Raw genomic sequence first — 22,833 nt, forward strand, 5'->3', positions numbered from 1 at the left:
AATTGATTTTTAAAGTACAAAACCTCAAATAATGAGACTATTTAACAATGCATGTAAAATAATCACATAACAATTGAAAAAAAGGTTCAACATGCTTTGTTATGCAGTGAAAATGCATCTAAATGTCGGAACTGCACAGTATGCTCATTTTTTCCCTAACAGAAGAGCGGTCTAATTCTAAATATATGTTTATACTGCATGCAACACATTCCTGCAAAAATTGCCAAATAAAAATTGTGTGTTAAAAACAATTAACTGCATGGTACATGAAGCTAAATACAAATAATTATTCATTCAAATGTTACAAGAATACAAACTAATGAACATTAAAGCCAACACTACAACTATATGATTGTATCTTGTCAAAATATTGCCCAAACGTAAGCCTCGATCTAATTGCAAGCATGCATCTGCTAATTGCAGCATCAGCCGTGCGAATCAGAGCGTCTTCCATAGGTCTGTGTATATAGCGATCCGCCTGTAGTCCTGTGCTAGAATGTCAACACCAGATACATCAAGCAAAGAGGGTGCTGAAAAGGGGAGGGGTCAGCATCTGTCATCACGCACACCACAAAACTCAACATGAGGTTTCATGTCAACCCTGCGGACTCACACGCGCAGCTACACATACACACATGCGGGCTCACGCAAACTGACGTGCCGTGCAATCAGGAGTGTGTGAAGCTGTCGTGTCGTTTAACATGCTCATAAAGCCCAGCCTGGGGTTAAATCGGGACCGAGTTAACGATAACAGCGCTTTCACACGTCAACCGCTCGCTGCGCCCACAAGGAATCACTTTGAGCACATCACTTAGTCAAAATAGTATCATATTAAAAGCTTAAAGTAATACTTATTAATAACATTTACACCTCAAACTCGTATCTGCAAAGCTAAATCAGGTCACCGATGCCTGTTGTGTTAATATACCTCTGCTAACTGTACTACATTACACATCTAATGGCTTATTAAACCACATCGCAGGAAAGAAAAAACACATGCTCAATGTCCACTTTGATTAAAACACATCACAAAAAACACTCTACAGTAATGAAATCACTCATCGTGTAGTGCATTTTTCTATTGATAGAGTTGAAGAGGCTTGGAAAACACACTTCAGTCTTCACCAGGCAATTTTGATTGTGTTTTTAAATAACAAAATGCAAATGCAAGGGGTTTTCAGAAAATAACTACTAATGCTAGAAATTAAAAATGGATGAGAGATTGTGCTTTTTGTTTAGTTTAGTTGGTTGGTTGAGAGTGAGAACCAAATGTTTGAATATGAAAATGTAATTCATTTCAAACAAATAAACATGCAATTGCCTTAAAAAAAAAAAAAAAAGCACTACAAGTTTGTGATGACAGTGGCGCAACCTTCAACAGATCAATTCCTGACCTCAAGTTTCGAGTCTGACAACATCCGCAGAACTAAGACTCAGTGCTAAAAAAGGAAAGACAAATCCACAAGTATGCAGAAGAAAGGACACGTATAGAAAAATGCTGGGCACACATCAAAAATTCATGCAAATGTGTGTTCAAGAACTACATAAAATGTAGTAATATACAACCCCACTGATGGATGAAGTCCAATATTAAGGCTGAAAAATGTATGCGGCCACATTCAGTCATTCCTTCTGGTAACTTCTCAATGCCGGCTTAGCATTTGATACTAAAAAGTGAATATGTACAGAGAGGAAATCTGACTTTTAAAATGACTTTAAACATTGTGTATTCAGATTGATTTAGTCTAATAAATAACAATTGACTTAGAAAAAAACAAGTTTGTATAAGTTACTACATAAAGTAAATTTTTAAGCTGTTTGAGAAAGATTTTGGGTGTATTACAAAAACAGGTTTTGAATAATGTGAATGTAAATCACTCCAGACTTAAGTTTTATGTAAATACAATTATGCAAATACCAACAACAACTCCATAAACTGCTAATAAACTTAAACCTAAAAGATTTTATCTAATAATCACGTTTAAATACAAATTCGAGACAAAACAACTATAGCCTACAAAAACAAAATAAGGCGCTATCTGCAAATAATTTTAGTCAGAAAAAGGGCTCGCGGATAAAACATAAGAGGACATATTCAATTATAGTAAACATTAATGATTTAAAGACATACATTATAATAAATATTTAAAATCCTCGCATTTAACTGAAAAATAAGTTCACTTCGAGTCGCTAGTCATCATTTTGACAGTAAGTTGACATTGTGTCAACTTAGTTCTGACAGACATCGGCGACTGAGGTAAACATCGCACGCGACACTTATAATTACCGTGTCAATATATAATTTACTCGACTTTTATTCAAAAACACGTCAGTTAAATAAAGATATATACATTAGGAGTGCTTTAAGCGAGTGAAATTGCATACTATTTTATTAACATACAGTCTAACAGGTTACGTGAATATTACGCCTCTGTTCAAAGTCTAATAGCGTTACGCATCTCATGATTAAACAAAGCACACCGTGCACGTACAAGCACACTTTGTAAGAGTGTATGCCAAAATATAAACAATAAATCAACGTACCATGTACACTGGAGCTAGTGATCATCTTCTCAAAGGCGAAAACAGGAGAAAAGAAAACGTGAATTCCAACGGTTGGTTACAGCCACTTTTTCCTCTCAGCTATCGAATTACACTGTGAAAACCAGGGGCCTTTTCGTCAGGTATTCATTTAACCTACATGCATATAATTAAGAAGGCAAAACCAACAAAAGCTCTTGGACAACATGTGAGAGGAGGAGAGAGAGAGAGCGAGAGAGAGAGGGAGAGGAGGAGAGAGAGGGAGCGATAGGAAGGGAAAAAACACATGACCACGACAGCGAGCTCATGTCAGTTTTCCTCTCAGGCTGAGGCAAAACCTCCCTGGGTTTAAAAGAAACGAAATTCTCCTCATGGACACATGCATCGCATGTCTGTTTACTTTAAAAACACATTTCCTCTGCTTAAAAGTCAAGTATTTAAAAATGCATGACACGCGAAAAAGAAAAGCTGCAAAAAAAAAAAAAACTTTTTCAGACGATAATGGTGTATAATGCGGTTGCTGTGCAGCAGAAAGTTACTTTGTAAGAATTTCAACCCCACCCACTCTCACTTTCCAATGCAAAATCTAATACTGACATAATTAATCATATTCAACTATTACTGACCAACTTCATCCGCCCGAGCTTTAACATCCCGCTGCACGCGCGATCACATCTCGCATTAAAACACAGTCTGTGCATTTAGATACGGACAGCGCGAGCGCTTCATTTCAGCCCGGTGATGCATGGACTGTACATGCGTTGCGATAAAGGCAGGCAGGCGCTCCTCTCCTGTAGTCCAGTTAAATTCCTAATCTCGGTGGAAATAGCCGGGTTAACTCTTACCTGTTAGTATGACAGGATAACCTCTCGGGTTAGAGCGGCATCGATCCGACGGGCTCGCTGATGAATGCTTGTGCGGGTTAAGCGACTTGAAACCATTCCAAGTTAGTGTGGGGAAGACTGACCACTGCCTCTGCCATGTTGGAATTTCAAACCCCAAACAGCTGCTCTAGAGAAGCACAGCGTGCCGCAGATTGCGCATGCGCGCTGCGGGAGAGCCAAATTCAAAGCAGCGCAGCTCGGTCGCTCGGATTTGCCTAAACACCCTCGCTGCGTTGTCACACTACACTGACAGGAATCATTCGTTTATGGGGTGTTTTTGTCTTATAAACGATGTCTAATTAACACACGAGGTAAAAAAAAAATAAAAAAAAAATGAGTGAGTATAATACATAATAATAATAATACATAGTATAATAATGTAAAATTATTGATATGTACTATAAAATACCATATTGTAAGAGCGAAAAAAAAATTGTTGCCGAATAGCGAATAACTAAATTTCAATAAAGTACAACAGACAGAACAAAGTCAAAGTGCATTCAGAACTACATTCATATAAATAAAAGAAAACACAGGCAAGGTTGGCTAATAATTATAGAAATAAATTAAAATATTTGCATCGCTATTTGTAAAATAAATAATGTATCGCTATTTCTGTGACGCCAGTGGCTATTCCTTTAAGTGTATAGAGACATTATATGTAGGCCTAGCTTTGATGTGTGTAGATAGATAGATAGATAGATAGATAGATAGATAGTTTATAAAAGTAAAAATGTCACTCTCGACATGCAAGTTGTAAATATATTGCACTATTGCCTAGATATATAATAAAATGTAGAAATGTATTAGTGCTGTTACTATTACTCATCCTTCAAGTTATGGATTTTTCATAGTTACGCCCACAACACCCCTAGCACTGTGGCATTGACTCTTGCACGAACAATCACGAGTCACTTTTTCTAAAAATGCACTTAACTGGATGATTTCAGTATGAACTGTCCATTAGTGAAGTAAAAGCAAGCGTGTTTTAATGCTTGAATGCTACCATTCAAATCAAGATTATGATATATAGATGGATTAGACCGATAGATTATGGAATTGAATTATGAATGAACCATTAAAACAATAAATGATTTGATCTTATTTATCTTTATTTTATCTTATTAGCTGGAATAACTGTAGATAGTATACCCTTAGGTGTACAGGTCCTTTTGAAAGCCGTCTGGGTTTTTAAAAAAAAAAAAAAAAAAATGAAGGGCAAATCTTGATGTGTCTTCTTAGCGGAATCACATCTGACTTTGACATCCTGTCGTATATCACACCATGACAAAACCACTCCACACCTCTTCTCTGTCGTGTCCCAGTGCTCTTTTGACAATCCGGAGGGACCTGGCTGAGGACCTGGAGTTTAGACACATGATGTGTACTGTGGAGCCCACAGTCCCAGCGTGGCCTCTCGGATTCGTGCGCTGGGGCCTTGGGTTGATGCATCGATCTGGCCCTGAGCGTTCCCAGATGAGTTTGCAGGCCATTTCCAGTACAGCCCCGAAGCCTTTGGAGGATTTCTGCCCGTCGGCAGTCAGCGCCACTCCATTCAGCCTTTCTAACAAACGATTGCTCGCCGCACTCCAAGGTAATAATTACTGTACTACTTCAGACTCTGATCGGTGGATACCAATTGAGTCTCTCTTTCTTTTGTTGCGTCTCAAATTTTGATTTGATTGAGTCCCACCACACCTTGCAGCCCTCATTATGTCTGAACAATATGTATGTGATGAGGGTAGAGGAAGCGTGCAGTTTAGGAGGGGGGAAAGAGCATTCGATTAAATGCTGCAGATGCAAACAATAAACTGGACCAGACAAGGAAGAACAAAGAAAGAGAGAAATAAAATGGCTCTGTTTCAGAACCCAGTGAACTGCCTTCTAAGGAAACATTCTAACCATAACAGAATCTCATAAGTGACTGATTTAGAACAAGTTGTGTACAACATGTAAGCACATTCATAATACTTATTAAGCACATGCATCTTTAAACCACACATTGAGATTTGACTGTGGGTTACTTATATTGAAGAACAAATATATGCATCTAAAAAGGCAACTACAGACCTTATTTTATTCAAGCTGGGCAACAGAAAGGATAAAGTCTTCATAAAATTAAAATTAACATTTAATATTAACAATCTAATATTGCAGTGTTTTTTAGAAAAGATTGTCCCGCCCAACATTTTTTTCTTACTAGAAGCTGTTTCACTTGGTTATACATCACAATAAGGAAAAAAAATTGCGAATTTGATCGCAATTTCAGGCAAACCTCTCATGCCAACTTTAACATGTTGATAAGTCAACAGTGTTAATGTCTGATAAGCATAAAATGCATAATACACACACACAAAAAGGCTAAAACAGTATTTTTTTTAGTTAGATTTTTTATTATTATTATTTTTAAATAGTTTTTCACTTTTTATTCTTTGAATTGAATGAAATACATTTATACTCATCCACAACATTTTTTTTGGTGCATTGCATTTAGGGATTGCATTCCCCACAAACGCTACATGCAATTCTGCCTTAGAGTCTCGTAAGTGCAAATAAATTTGTTATATAAATTTTCATTATACAAAATGATTATATATCATAAATACATTTATTTGCACTTCCACAAGCAAGCATTAGAGTAACACAACTTATATTTCAGTTTTTAGCTGAGATACATTGAGGTACATTGCATAGCTGCAAAAATGACATGCAGTGCTGCCTTAGACATTTGACCAGATTATTTATTATAATGTTTCTTCCTTTTAGAAATGACTTCACGTTGAAAGTGCACTTGTGCCACTTTAAATTTCTGCCTACTATCTTGGGCAGCTTGCTAGTGCTAGTGTCTGTGTGAGAGACTGTAAGCTCTGTCAGTACTGTAGATGCAATCAGGACAGTTATTAATCTCCAAGTTGACAGTGTAAGAAACAGCTGAAGAAAAGCCGCCCATTAGTATTGGTGTTTCTCTACCTGCGCGCCGCACGGGCACGATGCAGGAGAAATGCAGGAGAGCCTGGCTGTCTGCTGCCTTCCACCATCACTCTAAGGACGAGAGGTCAGAGAGAAAACAACCGCTGTGTAGACTCCAGCCGGAGCGGCCGCCATTGTCTCCCAGCCGCATATGAGAAAGTTCTCTCTGCGCCTTTTGTCCTTGTGTCAGCAGGCAGGACATTCTAAATTATTTTGCTCAGCTGCCTCCCTGAACTCTTGCTACGGCACGTCAACACACACATCATCCAGACACACACACACATTGGAGACGTGAGTGTGTGCCTGCACTGCCCTAACATCCAGCACAAACCCTCAAAAACACTAACACACACACACACACACACACACACACACACACACACACACACACACACAACACACTAGCATAACATTGGCTAAGGATGGAGCACAGCTCCGGTTTCTTGTTAGTGTATTGATTAGCCATTTAATTGGTAATTACTGTTCAAGTGCACAGCGTTCCCCTTGTTGTAGGGAAATTTTGATAACATATTTAGTCATCTGAGCTTGTTAAATCAAAATATTCTGATGAGATACAACAATGCATATTGACATAATTGGCTGTACATTGTTAAACCAATAAGCTACTTACAGTGAATTTACAACTGGATGTTTTCAAAGTGATTAAATACCCAGAGGTTGGCAAGTTTCTGGTTGCTATTTGACTTAAGTATCTGGTTTTATTAGGTGGTGGATTGCTCTCTGTGCTCTGATTGGTCGTTTTCACATTGCATCACTACTTATTTGTATACAGTATGGATGAAACTGCAACTTTGTGTTTCAGCAAATTGCTGTCAGTGTGAACCACCCCTAACTATGGTTAAATCAATTGCTCTATTGCTTTTACAAAATACTGGCAACATCAATATGCTATAAAAAACAAACACCACTGTTTAAAAAATAGTAGAGCTGCACAATTGATTGTTCAAAGACTGCGATCTCTAATCAAATACAAATGCGGTCTACTTCCTAAATAACAAGCTATGTCTAATAAAATTATGAAAAATAAATAATATTATATTATAAGAAATATTTATTTTATAATCATATAAATTAAATATTTTATGCAACTTTACTTTCATATTTTTGATTTACACAAAGATTTTCATATACTGATGAACATATTTCCTACATTTTGTTTATTGTATTTTTTTTTAAATGGACTGAAGGAAGCACATTTTGTTTTGTAGTCTAATATGCAGTTTAGATAAATAAGCATTTTATCAAAATAGTGAGAGTAACATGATCAATCAATCAATCAATCAATCAATCAATCAATAAATAATAGCAATTGCAAAAAAGGTCTATCTATCTAGCGTTCTGTCAATTGATATTGTACCCATGTATAATTGCATTTCATTTCATTTTAGTCTGCTGGCCTGAAACATGCACGTTCAAACATAAACATGTAAATCTGTCATTTCCATTTTCATCGCCCATAAAAAATCATTACATTGTATTATCAAATGCGTAAAGCATCACTGTAGGGGTTAATACCTCACCTGGTGAAGTTTGGCTCCAGTGTGAGCTATATAAGTACTCATTAAAGAGGGTGATGAAATAGTCCTTAAACGCATGACATTACACCTTAAATGTGTTTTTCCTCACTTCAGCCGCTCATCCCTGCTGTGGTTAACAACAGCCATTTATCTAAATGGATTTCAACTGATTAACCATTTAAGTAATAATGATCGGGGCAGTGTAGACTCTGCATTAGCCGCTAATTTGATAGGAATGTGTTTCTAAGGTTGTTTACTAGACACACACACACACACACACACACAGAGTGAGATTGTCTGGTTCCTCAGGACTGGGGTTAGGGGTTTGTCCAGTCACGTGATGTGCTGTTTTTTAACCTTCTGCCTGCAGACTTCGCTGTCAGCTTCCATCATTTCAACTGAGCTTGGCAGAGATTTCATGAGATTTTTTTTCTTCCGTTCTTTCTTTTCCGATGGAAACACATGCTTTGGAGAAAAAGCCAAACAATGCTGGCTCTGAAAGCACAGCTCATGAAGTGATGCATTTAATTTATTACACTTAATGTGGTCTGTAATGCTTTAAATCATGGCAACATCATTGAAAATGTCTTCATTTGCTGGTTGTATTTTCTCCTTGAACTGAGTACATAATTGTGTAACAGGTCTGGTTCTGCTCATGCTCAGATGAACCATACAGAAACAAAGAATAAGAATCTACAGTATATAAAGAGAAGAGATAGTATAATATACATAGAATCTACAGTATAAAAAGAGTTTTCCTCTTTTTTTTTCTTTGGTTTAATTGTGGAGTAACTCATTTTCGCAGATCTAACTGGTTACACATGAGCGAATCTCATTTTCAACTATTGTTTTTGCTATTACATTCTCTTAATTTACACTGTAAAACCGAACAGTGAAATGAATTAAATTAAAATAAATTCTGTAATCTCAAAATGTTGTTGTAAGGCGAACTTAAAATGATTGCATTTTCTAGTTCCCAGCATGCTTTGCATCAGACAATAAGGAAAATAAATGTAGGAATTGTGTTATTTTGTGAGTTTTTGCACAAGATTAACATAGAGAGACATAAGTTAGTACTTAAATGTTGTGTTATGTTAGGATTTACATAGGTTTCTGTTATGTTGGTTTTGTAGTGTTACCGTTGTGTTGAAGAGTAGAGCCTGTGGTTAGGTTGAGGATGGACAGCAAAACTTAAAGACTATATATTCTGCGTGTTGTTTGACTTTTAACATGCAATTGTTGTGAGTCTTTTAGATAACTACATTAGCATGTGTCAGTGTGCTGTTGCTAATTAGCACTTAACTATAAAGATCTGAATGAATGTGTTGTTTATGGAAGCAAGTTGTATATAATTATTATTGTGATGAGTGGGGTGGGATCATGGAAATGAGGCTTGGCTTGCCTCCCATTGCTCTTAGCCCCGCCCCACTTGTCATAAAAATTTTAAGCTCGTCTAACTTTAAAAAATTGAGTTTGCTTACTCAAATGTTTTGAGGCAGTAAGTTTCCTCAAATGTTTTGAGCATTCTTAACTTATCAGGTGTTACAGTTTATTTGTGAAGATGAGCGCTTCTCACATTACTAATCTCAGACAATAAAATATTATCTATTGATAACTTAATTACTTATTTAGACTTTAATGTCTTTTTAGCCATAATTGTATTGTTGCAACTTGGATTTAATCCTCCTGTACCGGAGAACACATGCTATGTTTTACATATTAGCAAAGAGCCTAAATCCTTTGATTAAAGGAATATTTCACACAAAATGAAAAATGTTCTCATTATTTACTCACCCTCATGTAATTCCAGACCCGATTGATTTTATTTTCAATAACTTATGTGAGGAAGAGAATTTAAGATGCCGTCCATGCCAACTTCAGCTTTAAAATGTCAATCTCCATGCGTCATTTTTTAAATTTGACTATAGTGACTTAAATTTCAGTTCGCTTCAAGATGGATTATTATATAGATAACTAAAATGAAAACAACTTTAAAAATTGTTAATTGACATAAACATTTACTGAAGTACAATAGAGCTTGGCAACTGACGTCACTGCGCAGTGCATTCTGGGACGTAAACAAGAGGGCGCCGCCATATTGTGAGGCCACATCGGGCGAGACTTAAAACAACCACATGAAAAACAATGTTGAAAAGTCGATTAAAAGAACAAAATGTACTATACAGAGACAAACTTCTAACGGACGCAAGAAAACGGTACCTGGAAAAGATGGCCAACCACCCGCACCCGATCGTCACATTCAGGGTTCATATACGGTCATGAAAAACCTGGAAAAGTCATGGAATTTTAAAACAGCAATTTCCAGGCCTGTAAACTTTTGGAAAAATAAATAAAGCCAGAAAGTTTTGGAAAAGTCATGTTTCACAATTCTATGTACAGTAGAATTATGCTTAATCAGGTCCTGAATTTCGGTGTGGGATTGCGCATATATTCCCGCAGCTTTCGACTTTAAAATGAGTGAAATTCCTGCAAAACATTTATTCAATATAGCGTGTAGTTTAGATGAGTAAATAAATTTACACAACCAGTCATTTGAAAACAGCGTGAGTGATTCAGCTGCACCGCGTCCGCTCTCTTTGACCTTTGCTGCACGCTGCGATACAAGACTTTAGCTCGCCTTTCGGTACAGTTGACAGAATTGTCAATTGCCTAATCGGTCATTGTTGCATCGTCACAGAAATGTATTATTTGCACGTCTTTTTAAGTCTTTCGGTACTCGTGCGCTCCAGAGGCACTTTTCTGTGCGCTGCAGTCCCATCCAAAGTGCGCGCTGCGAACAAACAAACACAGCTTGTTGCGCTTAAGTGGCCAAATACACACAAAATAATGTCAAAATGGTCGTCCTGGCGAGTATCCTCATAAGCATTGTCGGTTTTGTCTTAAGTTGCGAAAGAAAACGCATATGTATAAGTATTGGATCCGTGAAACAGGTCTTGTGACAGCAGCCTAATAAAGCTGTGCCGTCTGTCATTAATGTTAATCAAACAACAAAAGACAGAAGAAATCCCTCACTGCTCTTGACTAAATAATGCTTTGTTGAATAACTTTAATATGTTGATTTACACTTTATTCAATTTCTGTAGCCTATTTAAAACAGGTTCATATTACAACTTCCTCGGCGCGTCGCAACAAGTGGCCTCACAAAATGGCGATTTTTCCCATCAGCCACCGCGGCGCTAGAGCAGTGACGTCACGCCCCCATCCCCTATAGAATATAAAAAAACTCTTCAAATTTTTGTTTAGTTTAACAAAGTACTAAAATAACTCAAACAAGCAAAAAATAAAAATAAAAAAGATTAATAAAAATGACAAAAACACAATGAAATTACAAAACATTTTACTGAAAAATTAGTGAAAACCATAACTATAACAATGAAATCTAATTCAAAATCATTAATTGTTTTTTTTTAAATAAATAAATAAAACAAAATATAAACTTAAACTGATTTTATTTCAGCTAGCTAGTATTTCAGCTAGTTGCCAAGGCAACATTTCTTATTTTCATTTAGTTTAACTTGAACTAAAACTAAAATAAATTAACGAATTGATAAAAATGGCAAAAACACAACAAAATGACTAATGTGAACTAAAAGTAAAGCGAAAACAGAAAATGTAACAATGACATTTAATTTTTTTTTTTTTTTGCCTTTTTAGGAGCAGACAATGTATCTACAAACATTATATGGAAGAGAGCATGTCAACAAAATTAAGGTAAATAATAACATCATAAATTTTGTTTTCAAATGAACTCTTCCTTAAACAGAAACAACAGCAAGACTCCAGGAGTCTCTAACCAGTCAAAGGTGGCGATTTCTGCAGAACGGGCTTAAAGAGGGAATAACGGGCAGGTGACTGAGACGAGAGCCGGTGAACGAAAGCGAGAGAAATGAAAGGTTTGGTTTCGCATTATATGATGATGTGTAGCCAAGTCCCTTTATGGTCTAGGGCTAACGTCCTAATGGGGACAAGCTCGCAGTGGATGAAGCCCACAGAGGATAAGATACTAAATCTCGCAATAAAAGCAATGTGATTTACAGTAAATTCCAGCAGGCTGACAGCGCCACAGCTGAGGGCATAAACACGCTCCTTTCAGCCAAGCTCCTTCTCTCGCTGAGAAGTACAATTGCGCGGCCAGGCGTTCTGGCTCACCAGCAATGACTTTGATAAATAACCAGGAAGTCCCACTGTTGGCTTAAAACTAGAAGTTGTTCAGTTGCAATTCTGCATTTGTCCTCCTTTAATGGGTATGGAAGTGGCTTTAGCTGTAATCTGGCATTGATTGATTAGGTCTCAGTGTGGCTCCCACCCCGCCTCCTCCGTGGAAATAGACGGCCGGCCGCAGCTGCGCGGGCTCTTACCGAGCGATGGCTGTATTAGGGCCCTGCACGCCTTATTTACCTGCAACACAAACACAGTTAATTCCACTTGGGTGGACGGATGGAGGGTGGACTCCAGGAAAACAACAAACGAGAAGTGACATGTTTTCGTTGGTGCTCGAGATATCTAGTGAAGAGGAAAACAACCATGGATTCATAGAGCTGTAGTTGGCAACCGTTAAAGAGACAGAATGGACACGGTTTACTGAGAATGCAATGAAGTTTCTCACGTCTATTAAAGCAATAGCCACGGGTGAGGGCTGTTTCTTAGCATTAGCACAGCATAAAAGACACCAATGTTCAATAAATAACTACATTAAATCATAATATATATATATTATTTATATAGCAATAGGTTGACATGCAACATAGCTAGGTACATTAAAATAAAATGCATGCCACAGATATATATTTATTTGCTCTCTATATACATTTGAATATATACGCACTCACATAAAGTGATTTATACTGTATAATGCAGAAAATCTGCCTTATTTTTTATTTTATTGCAAAATGTAACTATATTATTGCACAGCTCTATGTATAAAGTTGGATATATATTATTATTGACTTAATCTGCATACAAACAGTACACTCACGTAAATAGACTCTTCCAGTCCAAATTTCTGTTACTGTCTAATCAAACAATATATTTTTTTACCAGGGTAAGGTCTGTTCATAATCGTAAGCATTATGCTAAGCTACATGTAAGGTATAATCAACGGCTAGCTGTGCATTAAATGATTTGAATGCACGATGTGGAGGCGAAGAACCTCTGCGAAGAGCCTCCGCGAAGTGCATTCAAATCGTTTAATGCACAGCTAGCCGTAGATTATCCCGTTTATGCCATGGTCATTTCCCAGCATTCACATATTAAAGATGTTAATAATATTTGCGCTGCAATATTTGACCGGAACGATAAAAATGACGGTTATTTTCGTCTGTATTACTATTCAACTGTAACTGTATGTTACTATGGTTACCAATGTTTATAGGAAGCGCATTAATATAGAACGTGATTAAACTGACCTGGAACTACCTGCAGTTCAACGAATTTAATCAACACCTGCCAGCCAATCAGAATCGAGTATTGAGACAGACCATGGCATAAATACACAATATAGACACAACATTTAATAAACAGTTTCATTTGTTCATCAGAATAAACAATTCATACGCCATGTAATATAGTTTATTAGCTAAACGTTTGACCGTTTTACAGTTGCAACTTAATATAAAATATGCATAATGTGTGTGTGTTTATTTGAACATTTTACAACAACTATGGATTATATGGATTCTGTTATACGAGAACTCAAAACATTTTTTTTTTCTATGATTTTACCACGGTAAGGGCTGTTCATAATCATAAGTATGATGCTAAGCTAAATAGACACAATATTTAATAAATAGTTTATTAGCTAAGCTTTAGGCCGCTTTACAGTCGCAACTTGGCACACTGATATAAAATATGAATGTGTTTATTTGAACATTTAACAACAATTATGTACTCCAATCAAAATTCACGTTTCTTTCCAGTCAAAATCAACTTATATAAGAACACAATACATTTTCTACCATGAATTTAACCAAAGACTATAGAATGCCTTAAAGGGACTTTGTTTTAACAAAGTAAGGGCTGTTCGTAATTATAAGCAGAACTAAATAGAAACAATAGGTGCAATATTTAATAAATAGTTTAACTAAACTCACATTTGTTTATTTTAACATTTTACAATGGCTTCGAATATGGCAGAATTTAGTTTAGCTTTTATTCCAATCATAATTTAGAGTCAGAAACAATCAGCTTTATAACAGTGTAGTTACTTCAGCTGTAGTTTTTGTTTAGTTAGTGACAGTTTAGTAAAAGCAGACCAACATGCAAAATGCATTCAAGTTCGAAATCAATCCATCTATCTACACAACAATGGTCTCAAGGGTTTATGGAGTGAATCCGATATATAGGCTACATGACTTAAAATCAACCCGTGCATATATTGAACCGAAACAGAACCAAGAATTGACCACTAACAAACGGGGTTTGTGGACGATGTTTGGCGTAATGAAAAACAATGTTTGTTTTGAATGAGGCACGAGAGGTTGAAAATGTAATTTCGACAGAGAGCCGGATATTGATTGTGTTTTACCAGCAGCAGATCCATTTTAATTAAATATTAAATACGAATGCAGGACACAAGAGCTACAAGTTGTTTTCAGCTGATCATCGAGCATCTTCTAAGAAATCACAATCTGCGCCGATGGCCCTATTCTTTAATCAAGTATTTAAATCAGGGCTGGGCTGAAACGCAATTCATTTCACATTCAAAGAATACTTTAGTTATTTTTAACAGGAGGTCTTCGTGTATGAATTTTAATGGAGACACTTAAATGGTAATTATTCTACTCAGACTCAAACGCAGGTAACAAATGGAATTCAATCAGTGGCTATGCATAATGACCATCATTAGGAGACAGAAAATAATAATGACATCCTCTCCGCATTAGAGACACGCGCTCGGCGAACTAAACCCGTAGCCATTATTGATCGCCATGGAGATAAGCAATTGTCACTTTCCCGCAGCATTGTGTGTGAATGTTAAATACAGCGGAACGATCCTCACCCCCCACACACCTTTTGTCTGCTGCTTTTTTTACTTCCATTTTACTGAGTGACAGAATGCGTTTGGTGTAAAATCTTAACGTGCGTCCGGTGCAAACGGACGGACGTCACTGCACTTTTGGTTATTGTGCAAAGGTCACGTGACCCTCTTCATGCCGGTTTTGTGCTAATGTGAAAGGTGCGCTGACATCACTTCAAACGGGATACAGAATATGCAAATGACACCATGGAAGTGCTTCACCTTCAGTAACACAGGAGAACGACAGTGTACGCTTTATGAGCGCTGCACTCGTTCAGTGGATGCTAAAGTCAATGCTGGACAAGAGTGATGTTTGCAGACATAGTAAAAGTTGAGCAATAAGAATGACTATTTTCAGAAAAGTGCATAATATGAGATCATTTTGGTATCCTAGAGACAACAACATGTATTTGATCAGAGTTTAAATGTTTTCATACATATATGTCTAAAGCAATGAAGGGCCAAACAGGAAATACATGAAATCTCTCATAAATGGTAGGTAGGTAGGTAGGTAGGTAGGTAGATAGATAGATAGATAGATAGATAGATAGATAGATAGATAGATAGATAGATAGATAGATAGATAGATAGATAGATAGATAGATAGATAGATAGATAGATAGATAGATAGATAGATAGATAGATAGAAAATAAATAAAAAGTAAGCTAATAAATAAATAAATGCATTCATACATATTACTAATATTATTTATTTGATTAAACATTTAGCATTCAGGCCAAATATCTGCTGATTAATATGCCTGGCCAATATATCAGTCTATTAGCACCTAGAATAGAACGTTATAACAAATGTAAGAATTAAATGTCAACGCTGAATGCAAGCAGAAAGCGAAGAGCGTAAAGTTAGTTATGAGTAAATACAGAAGCGTGTAAGACACTGGTTTCGAGTGAAGATTGAAGAGTGTGAAGTTATTGTAATTGCGTGTCAGGCGGATGCTGTGGAAGGTGAAGGACAATGGTGTTCAGTCTGGCTCTGAGCCAGTGGGCAGCACGCGCTCGCTCTCTCGATCCGTCCGTCCGTCCTGCAGCTTTTTCTCTCTCGCCATCTCTGTCTTTCTGTTACACATGCACATATTCACAGGTCATTTTCCCTTACACACCTAAACGCTGTCTCTCTCTTTCTCTCTCCATCCGTCGGCGGCACGCGGTGCGCTGCGTTGCGGTGCCGGGGTCTGAGCCCACCCCAGGTGAGACAAGCTCCGCTGCTTTGATGGATCTGCCATTTCAGCCCTGCTCTGTCCGACAGCAGGAGCCCAGGCCTTCACCCTCTCCCTCTTTCCCCCGCCCGCTCATCTCTTAATCTGAGAGAGAAAATATATATCCTATATCTCACAGATACATCCCCCTGAGCCGGCTGGAACAGCACTCATCTGGAATACAGACCAACATGCTATTATTTATTTAATGCACTGACAGAGAGGAAGAAACAAATGGCAGAACACAGACGTGAGATGTAGGCATTAAGCGAAACGCGTGAGAGTTTGAGCCAATTAGTCAGAACAGTCCAGAACCTGCGGACGTTTAACGTGGAATGGATTTAAACATGGCCAAATGCATTAAAGTCAACGTGAAATGAGCTTCGCATTGTTTTTTACATTCATACACTGGAAAAAGTTGGTGCAGAAACAGTTTTCACTTAGAAATTGCTTGTACATTTCACACATAATGACAAATAACACTAAATTAAATGTGAAATTTTGAAGTAGAAAGACTGAAATAACATTTTCTTGTAGAACATATTAGAAATAGAACTAGAACACAATAAATAAATGGGACAACTGAATTAAATGTGACATTATTAAGTAGTATTACTGAAATAGTAACATTAATAATCTTTGTTCACAGCTTCAAAAAAATCATTTTTTACAGTGTAATATTGCAGATTTCTAAGTCGAACAGGATATTCATTGAGAAATAAGTATGACTGCATGACATGCAATTTTACTAAAATACTAAAAAAAATTTTTTACAGTGTATGATTTCATACATCTAAATCAAACTGGATTAAATGTAAACATTTTAAAGTAAAAAGACTGAACTAACTCCAATAATCTTTATTTACCTTCGATATAAATCGATATGGGTATTCACAAATACATGTTTGTACTGCAGGTTGCCAAGTTGTTATTGTTGTTGGCTTTTCTACTGATGCATGTTATGCTAATGCTAATGCTTCCCACAATTAGACACAGCTGATGTGCAAATTCGATCACAAATGACAAATGTGATGTGCTGTCATAAAAATACGATTTCTAGGATCTCTGGAAGAGAAAAGCATGATTTTCGTCACTGCTACTGGTACTTGAATGACTTTGTTTGCTTTGTCACTGCATAGCACATAAAATGCTAATGCCAATGTTCTGCACAATTAGACATAGCTGATCTGCAAATGTAATCACAAACGGGATGTGCTGTCGTAAAAATACGATTTCTAGGATTTCTGGAACAGAAAAAGCTTTCTTTTATTCGCTGTTACTTGCTTAACTCAAATAACGTTGGTTGCTCACTGCATATCATAATGAAGAGGGCTTGTTCAGCTCAAAGAAAAGATTTCAGATTGATTATAAGACCAAGATCATGTATTAACACAGTAAACAAGGTACATTTCCTTGTTTCATCTTGTTCAATCCATCAAAACTACTAGATATACAAACACTCAAGCGGTTGATGGTGTGCGAAGATTCAAAAATATGCATTTCAGATCTCGCAAATGTCTTGCTAATTTACAAAGACGTCATATAGAGAATAAACAAATGCCCTTTTGAGGCTTGTGAAAAGGGAAATATCTTAGCCTCTCGAATGGATATCTACCGGCAGACGTGTATTTGTCTCCCTGAAGGACTGTGGTTGTGTAAATTAAACTTATTGTGCCGTCTCTCACTCAGTATGTGCCTTATAACCATATTTCTTTGCTACATTCACATATGATGATCACTGGGGCCTATTATATTTAAAAGCCTCATTGAGGTTTCCTGAAGAAGGTCACAACTGTTAACCATAAAATGTCATTTTCAGCAACAATGGTCAGTGTTCAGGGAGACATGGTCAAAGCACATGGTTTTAAAATACCCACTAAAACACAATTTTTCCTTCCTCTCTCTGCATTCGATGTTGAAGTGGAACTCCTGAAAAACCCACCCATGCCAAGGTCGTTCAATTAACGCCTCTCCCTTTCATGACCGCCAGGAGTGTGATTGAGAGAGAGAGAGAGAGAGAGAGAGAGAGAGAGTTAGATTCTCTGTCTATCGCGCTAAAGTGCTGCGTCCGTAGCCGCCGCAGCCCAACATCCTTTTCACAGCTGGAATATTCAGAGAAATGCCTGATATGCTGTGAAAGGGTCTAACAATCGGTACGAGTGAATAGCGCAAGGCTCGAAATGCTTCAGAAATAATAACTCAGAATGCAAGAAGAGATTCTAATTCACATATTAAGAGATTTATCACTTTATCTTTAGCAAGGCCAGTCACATTCTTAAATTCACTTCAGTAAAAGCTTGTGAATATTAAATAATTGTGACAATCAAATTGTAACAATTTAGTTTTACTTCTCAGGTTGATTAAATCACAATACGATATGAGTAAAGCGGCCTTGCTTTTTTATTAAACACTCCTGATGTATAGTAGCAGAAACCTCACATTATTACGATACTTTAATATACTTAAGCTATTTCAATTTCTTCAGGGACATCGCAAACTGTGCACAAACAAACTCAAAGCTAACATGAAATCATAAATGACCCTGTTCTTATGTTCTAATTAAATAAATATATTTGCAATCTTTCATAAAAATGTAATAACTAGCTGCAATTCAATACTAATCCTGTTTATCTTACACAACGAGGATTTTACAGTACAGAGGCTAATATAATTAAACTTGAATATATATATATATATATATATATATATATATATATATATATATATATATATATATATATATATATATATATATATTAAATGCACAATAAATGCAACTGATACAATTAAAAACGCATTCATTTATATTAGTGAAATATTTACCAAAACCAAAGACATGCTGGGAGTCGTTATTTGAACTAGTTCATTTTCATGAACCATCTGAACGAACTTATTCACTAAATAGAATCAGATTTCCCCAATATTATATGAGAGCATAAGATAATTGTTTACTGCATTAATGATGACAACTAATAAAACTAAAAACTACACTCTAACACACTAATTTATATACTGTAAACAGAGCAATGAACAGCATTCAATAAAATATTTCCCAACAGCAAAGACATTTGCCCCATAAGCACTTCTATGCTGTGACTCAAATGAATCAGTGAATTGTTATTTATGCCAGTTCATTTACATGAACCATCTGAATGAACTGATCCTCTAAAAGGAACCATTGTAACATATGAGAGGGCAAACTGCATTGATGGCTACTAATAAAACTAAAAACACACCAATTTACATAAAACAAAGCATTGAACAGCGGTTAAGAAAATTATAAGACATGCTATGACCCATTATTTGAACCAGTTCATTTACTAGAACTGTCTGAATGAACCGATTTGCTAAAAGGAATCATATGAGAGAGTAAACTAATTATTTACTGCAATCAATGATAACTACTAATGATTTGAATGAACTGATTCACTAAAATGAATAGATTTTACATATGAGAGAGTAAGAAATTTTTTTATTGTAATTTTATTTGATTATTTGGCACTGCTTTGACTTTATTAAACTGAAAATAAGAGGATATTTTATGTCTTTGTCAGTGCATGTGATATGTAGCATTTTATCTCACTGCGCCACTAACTGGAAAAAAAAAAAGAAAAAGAAAAAAGAAAAATCACTCAATACTAAACAAGTTTCTAAGATACTTTTCTTCTACTGATAAATGTAGTTACGTTAGTCGCTACTTTCAGTTAGTTACTGCCCAACACTGAATGTCTGTTAGTATCACTATGTAAATTTGTGCCAATCTGTCATTTGGTTTCTGTGTCTAATTAAATAACTTTATTCCCAGCATGAAGATCAGTCACTGGTCCTTCAATTAGAGTCATTAGCATATGCCAATAGAGGCGTTTCATACTGGCTGAATGATGTCAGAGCTTCACTTCACCTCTGATTTTATCTGAAAGAACTCCAACCTTATGAAGAGACAGAAAGAGAGAGATGTATAATGAGATTCCTCATTATAAAGTAGCAAAATTAGCTGTTAATATGTAAACAAACAACACTCCATTTGATAAAAGAATCACTCTTATCACAAAAAGAGATGCAATCTTAATAGGAAATATATTTTGAATAATAATTATGGTCTTTATATTAAACGGATTCCAGTTCTAACTTTTAATTTTTGATATTATATATATATATAAATAAAACATATGCAGCAAATCAGCATATTAGAATGATTTCTGAAGGATCATGTGACACTGAAGACTGGAGTAATGATGCTGAAAATTCAGTTTTTGCATCACTGGAATAAATTACATTTTAAAAGATATTCACATAGAAAAGAGTATCGAATATTTTAAATCGTAATAATATTTGACAATATTACTGTTTTTACTGTAGTTATTAACATGCAGCCTTGGTGAGCATACGAGACTATACATACACAAGCAAACAATTCAATATTTGACGTCAAATATTGTCCACTCAGTCAGCCTGATTTATTCCTAATTATTTATTGAACACTGATATCTTCCAACATGTTACTGATATTCACTTCACTACAGTTTTAGCCATTGAATTTTGTATCTCAACCCATTTCCCATGGTAAAATTACGGTAATGCCTCTCATGGCTTATTGCTTTAACAAAGCAGCAGGAACAACAGCCCTATGATAACAGACACCAATGCCCTTTTTTAGTTGCAATCAGGCACAGAATCACCAGTAAATGTGTCCCATAATAGTGCAGTTGAAACCAGCAGAGGATTTCTCAGACTGTCTTCCCTCCACCTCGACTTCAGCAAGCATTTACCACACCATTGATCAGTGTAAATATTAATTCAAATAAACAGCTATAAATAGAGGCTACATCTCACCTACAGCAGCCTCCTCTAATACCTCCATTACACAAATATACACTCAATATATTGACTGCAGCGGTGAGGGCGAGCTGATAGAAAACAAATGTTTTCAATGTCAAAACAACAAAGCGGGCCAGACTGCTGCTGCAGATATTTTGCATTATAGATCTGAACAGCCGAGAGAAAGATTTGGAAGCATGTGCAAGGCTTACAAATCACCTGCTTATTATGAGAAATAAAGGAAAGTAGCAATGCATGCAAGGCAGAACAAGAATAGTGTTAAAAGTTTCATGCAACTTTAAGTTTGGCTTCCTAAGTTACATTTTAGACTTAACTGCAGTAGTTTAATACTTCATCTGTACTGTTTTTCAGTTGTACTAAATGGATGTCTTTGACCATTTCATTTAGGTTGAAAAACATTTAAAATGTGACTATAGAGACACCTTTGTTCTGCCCAGGCCTTGATTTCACTGATTGCTAGTCCATTAATAGTTAAATTAAAGGAATAGTTCTCCCAAAAATGACAATTTTCTGATAGTTTATTCACTCTCAGGCCATTTAAGATGTAGAGGAGTTTGTTTCTTCATCAAAACAGATTTGGAGAAATGTAGCATCACATCACTTGCTCACCAGTGGATCCTCTGCAGTGAATGGGTGCCGTCAGAATGAGAGTCCAAACAGCTGATAAAAACATCACAGTAATCCACACCACTCCAGTCCATCAGTTATCTTGAGAAGTGAAAAGGTGTGTGTTTGTAAGAAACAAATCCATCATTAAGATGCGTTTAACCTCAAAATGCCACTTCTATACTCAGTTGATCTGAACTCCAGTTGACCATTTTTGTAATGAAAAGACTATTTCATTTCAGTATTTGTGGATAATTTTGGTAATGTTTGTTCAAAAACGGAGGTGCATAAGCTCAGATCAATGAGGACTATTAAAAACCTGTGTTAAATTAAAGAAAACAAGTTGATAAAAAGAATCCAATATTTGGTGATAATAAGGCATAACAAGAAATTTAAGCAATTTTTGTAGGCATATAATGTTTATAAAGTAAAAAAAAATTATTTGAAAATAGAATCATATGACTTGTTTAATATTTTGAATTATATTTTATTTTTATATTTTAATTTTGATTTTAAGTTTGAGCAATTTTGTTGTGTTTTTTTTTTATGTCTATATAGTTTTTATCACGCTTTAGATTTTTTAACCCTCAAGTTATTTTCTGATCATTTGGGCAGCATTATGTAAATATTTCCACATTTTCGGCTGTTCTATATAGACAAAATCCTTTTGTGGGAGACTTTGAGCTTTGTAACCTTGCAGATCTTATACATGCACAAACAGCTACATAACACACTAAAGAAAAAGGAAAACATGAAAATTATAATAGGATATCAATGATAGTTTATTCACTCTCAGGCCATTTAAGATGTAGAGGAGTTTGTTTCTTCATCAAAACAGATTTGGAGAAATGTAGCATCACATCACTTGCTCACCAGTGGATCCTCTGCAGTGAATGGGTGCCGTCAGAATGAGAGTCCAAACAGCTGATAAAAACATCACAGTAATCCACACCACTCCAGTCCATCAGTTATCTTGAGAAGTGAAAAGGTGTGTGTTTGTAAGAAACAAATCCATCATTAAGATGCGTTTAACCTCAAAATGCCACTTCTATACTCAGTTGATCTGAACTCCAGTTGACCATTTTTGTAATGAAAAGACTATTTCATTTCAGTATTTGTGGATAATTTTGGTAATGTTTGTTCAAAAACGGAGGTGCATAAGCTCAGATCAATGAGGACTATTAAAAACCTGTGTTAAATTA

The 22,833-nt window shown here is 36.0% G+C and overlaps 1 protein-coding gene across 2 annotated transcripts in view; it reads right to left on the bottom strand.

The window, feature by feature from the left end:
* fign (fidgetin) overlaps window positions 1-3,685 on the bottom strand; it is a 69,714-nt gene extending 66,029 nt beyond the window's left edge. The window contains exon 1 of one of the 2 annotated variants that reach the window (XM_058787414.1): window positions 3,387-3,685. Coding sequence is in view for 1 of the 2 variants with exons in the window: in XM_058787413.1 (XP_058643396.1) it covers window positions 2,545-2,569 (25 nt within the window). In the remaining variant the exon portion in view is untranslated. Of the gene's footprint in view, window positions 1-2,544; window positions 2,851-3,386 lie in introns of those variants that run through there. The other variant, XM_058787413.1, reaches the window with a different exon arrangement.
* Between the last annotated feature and the right edge of the window lie 19,148 nt (window positions 3,686-22,833).

This window comes from Onychostoma macrolepis, chromosome 09 (assembly GCF_012432095.1).
Source record: "Onychostoma macrolepis isolate SWU-2019 chromosome 09, ASM1243209v1, whole genome shotgun sequence".
Classification (NCBI taxonomy): domain Eukaryota; kingdom Metazoa; phylum Chordata; class Actinopteri; order Cypriniformes; family Cyprinidae; genus Onychostoma; species Onychostoma macrolepis.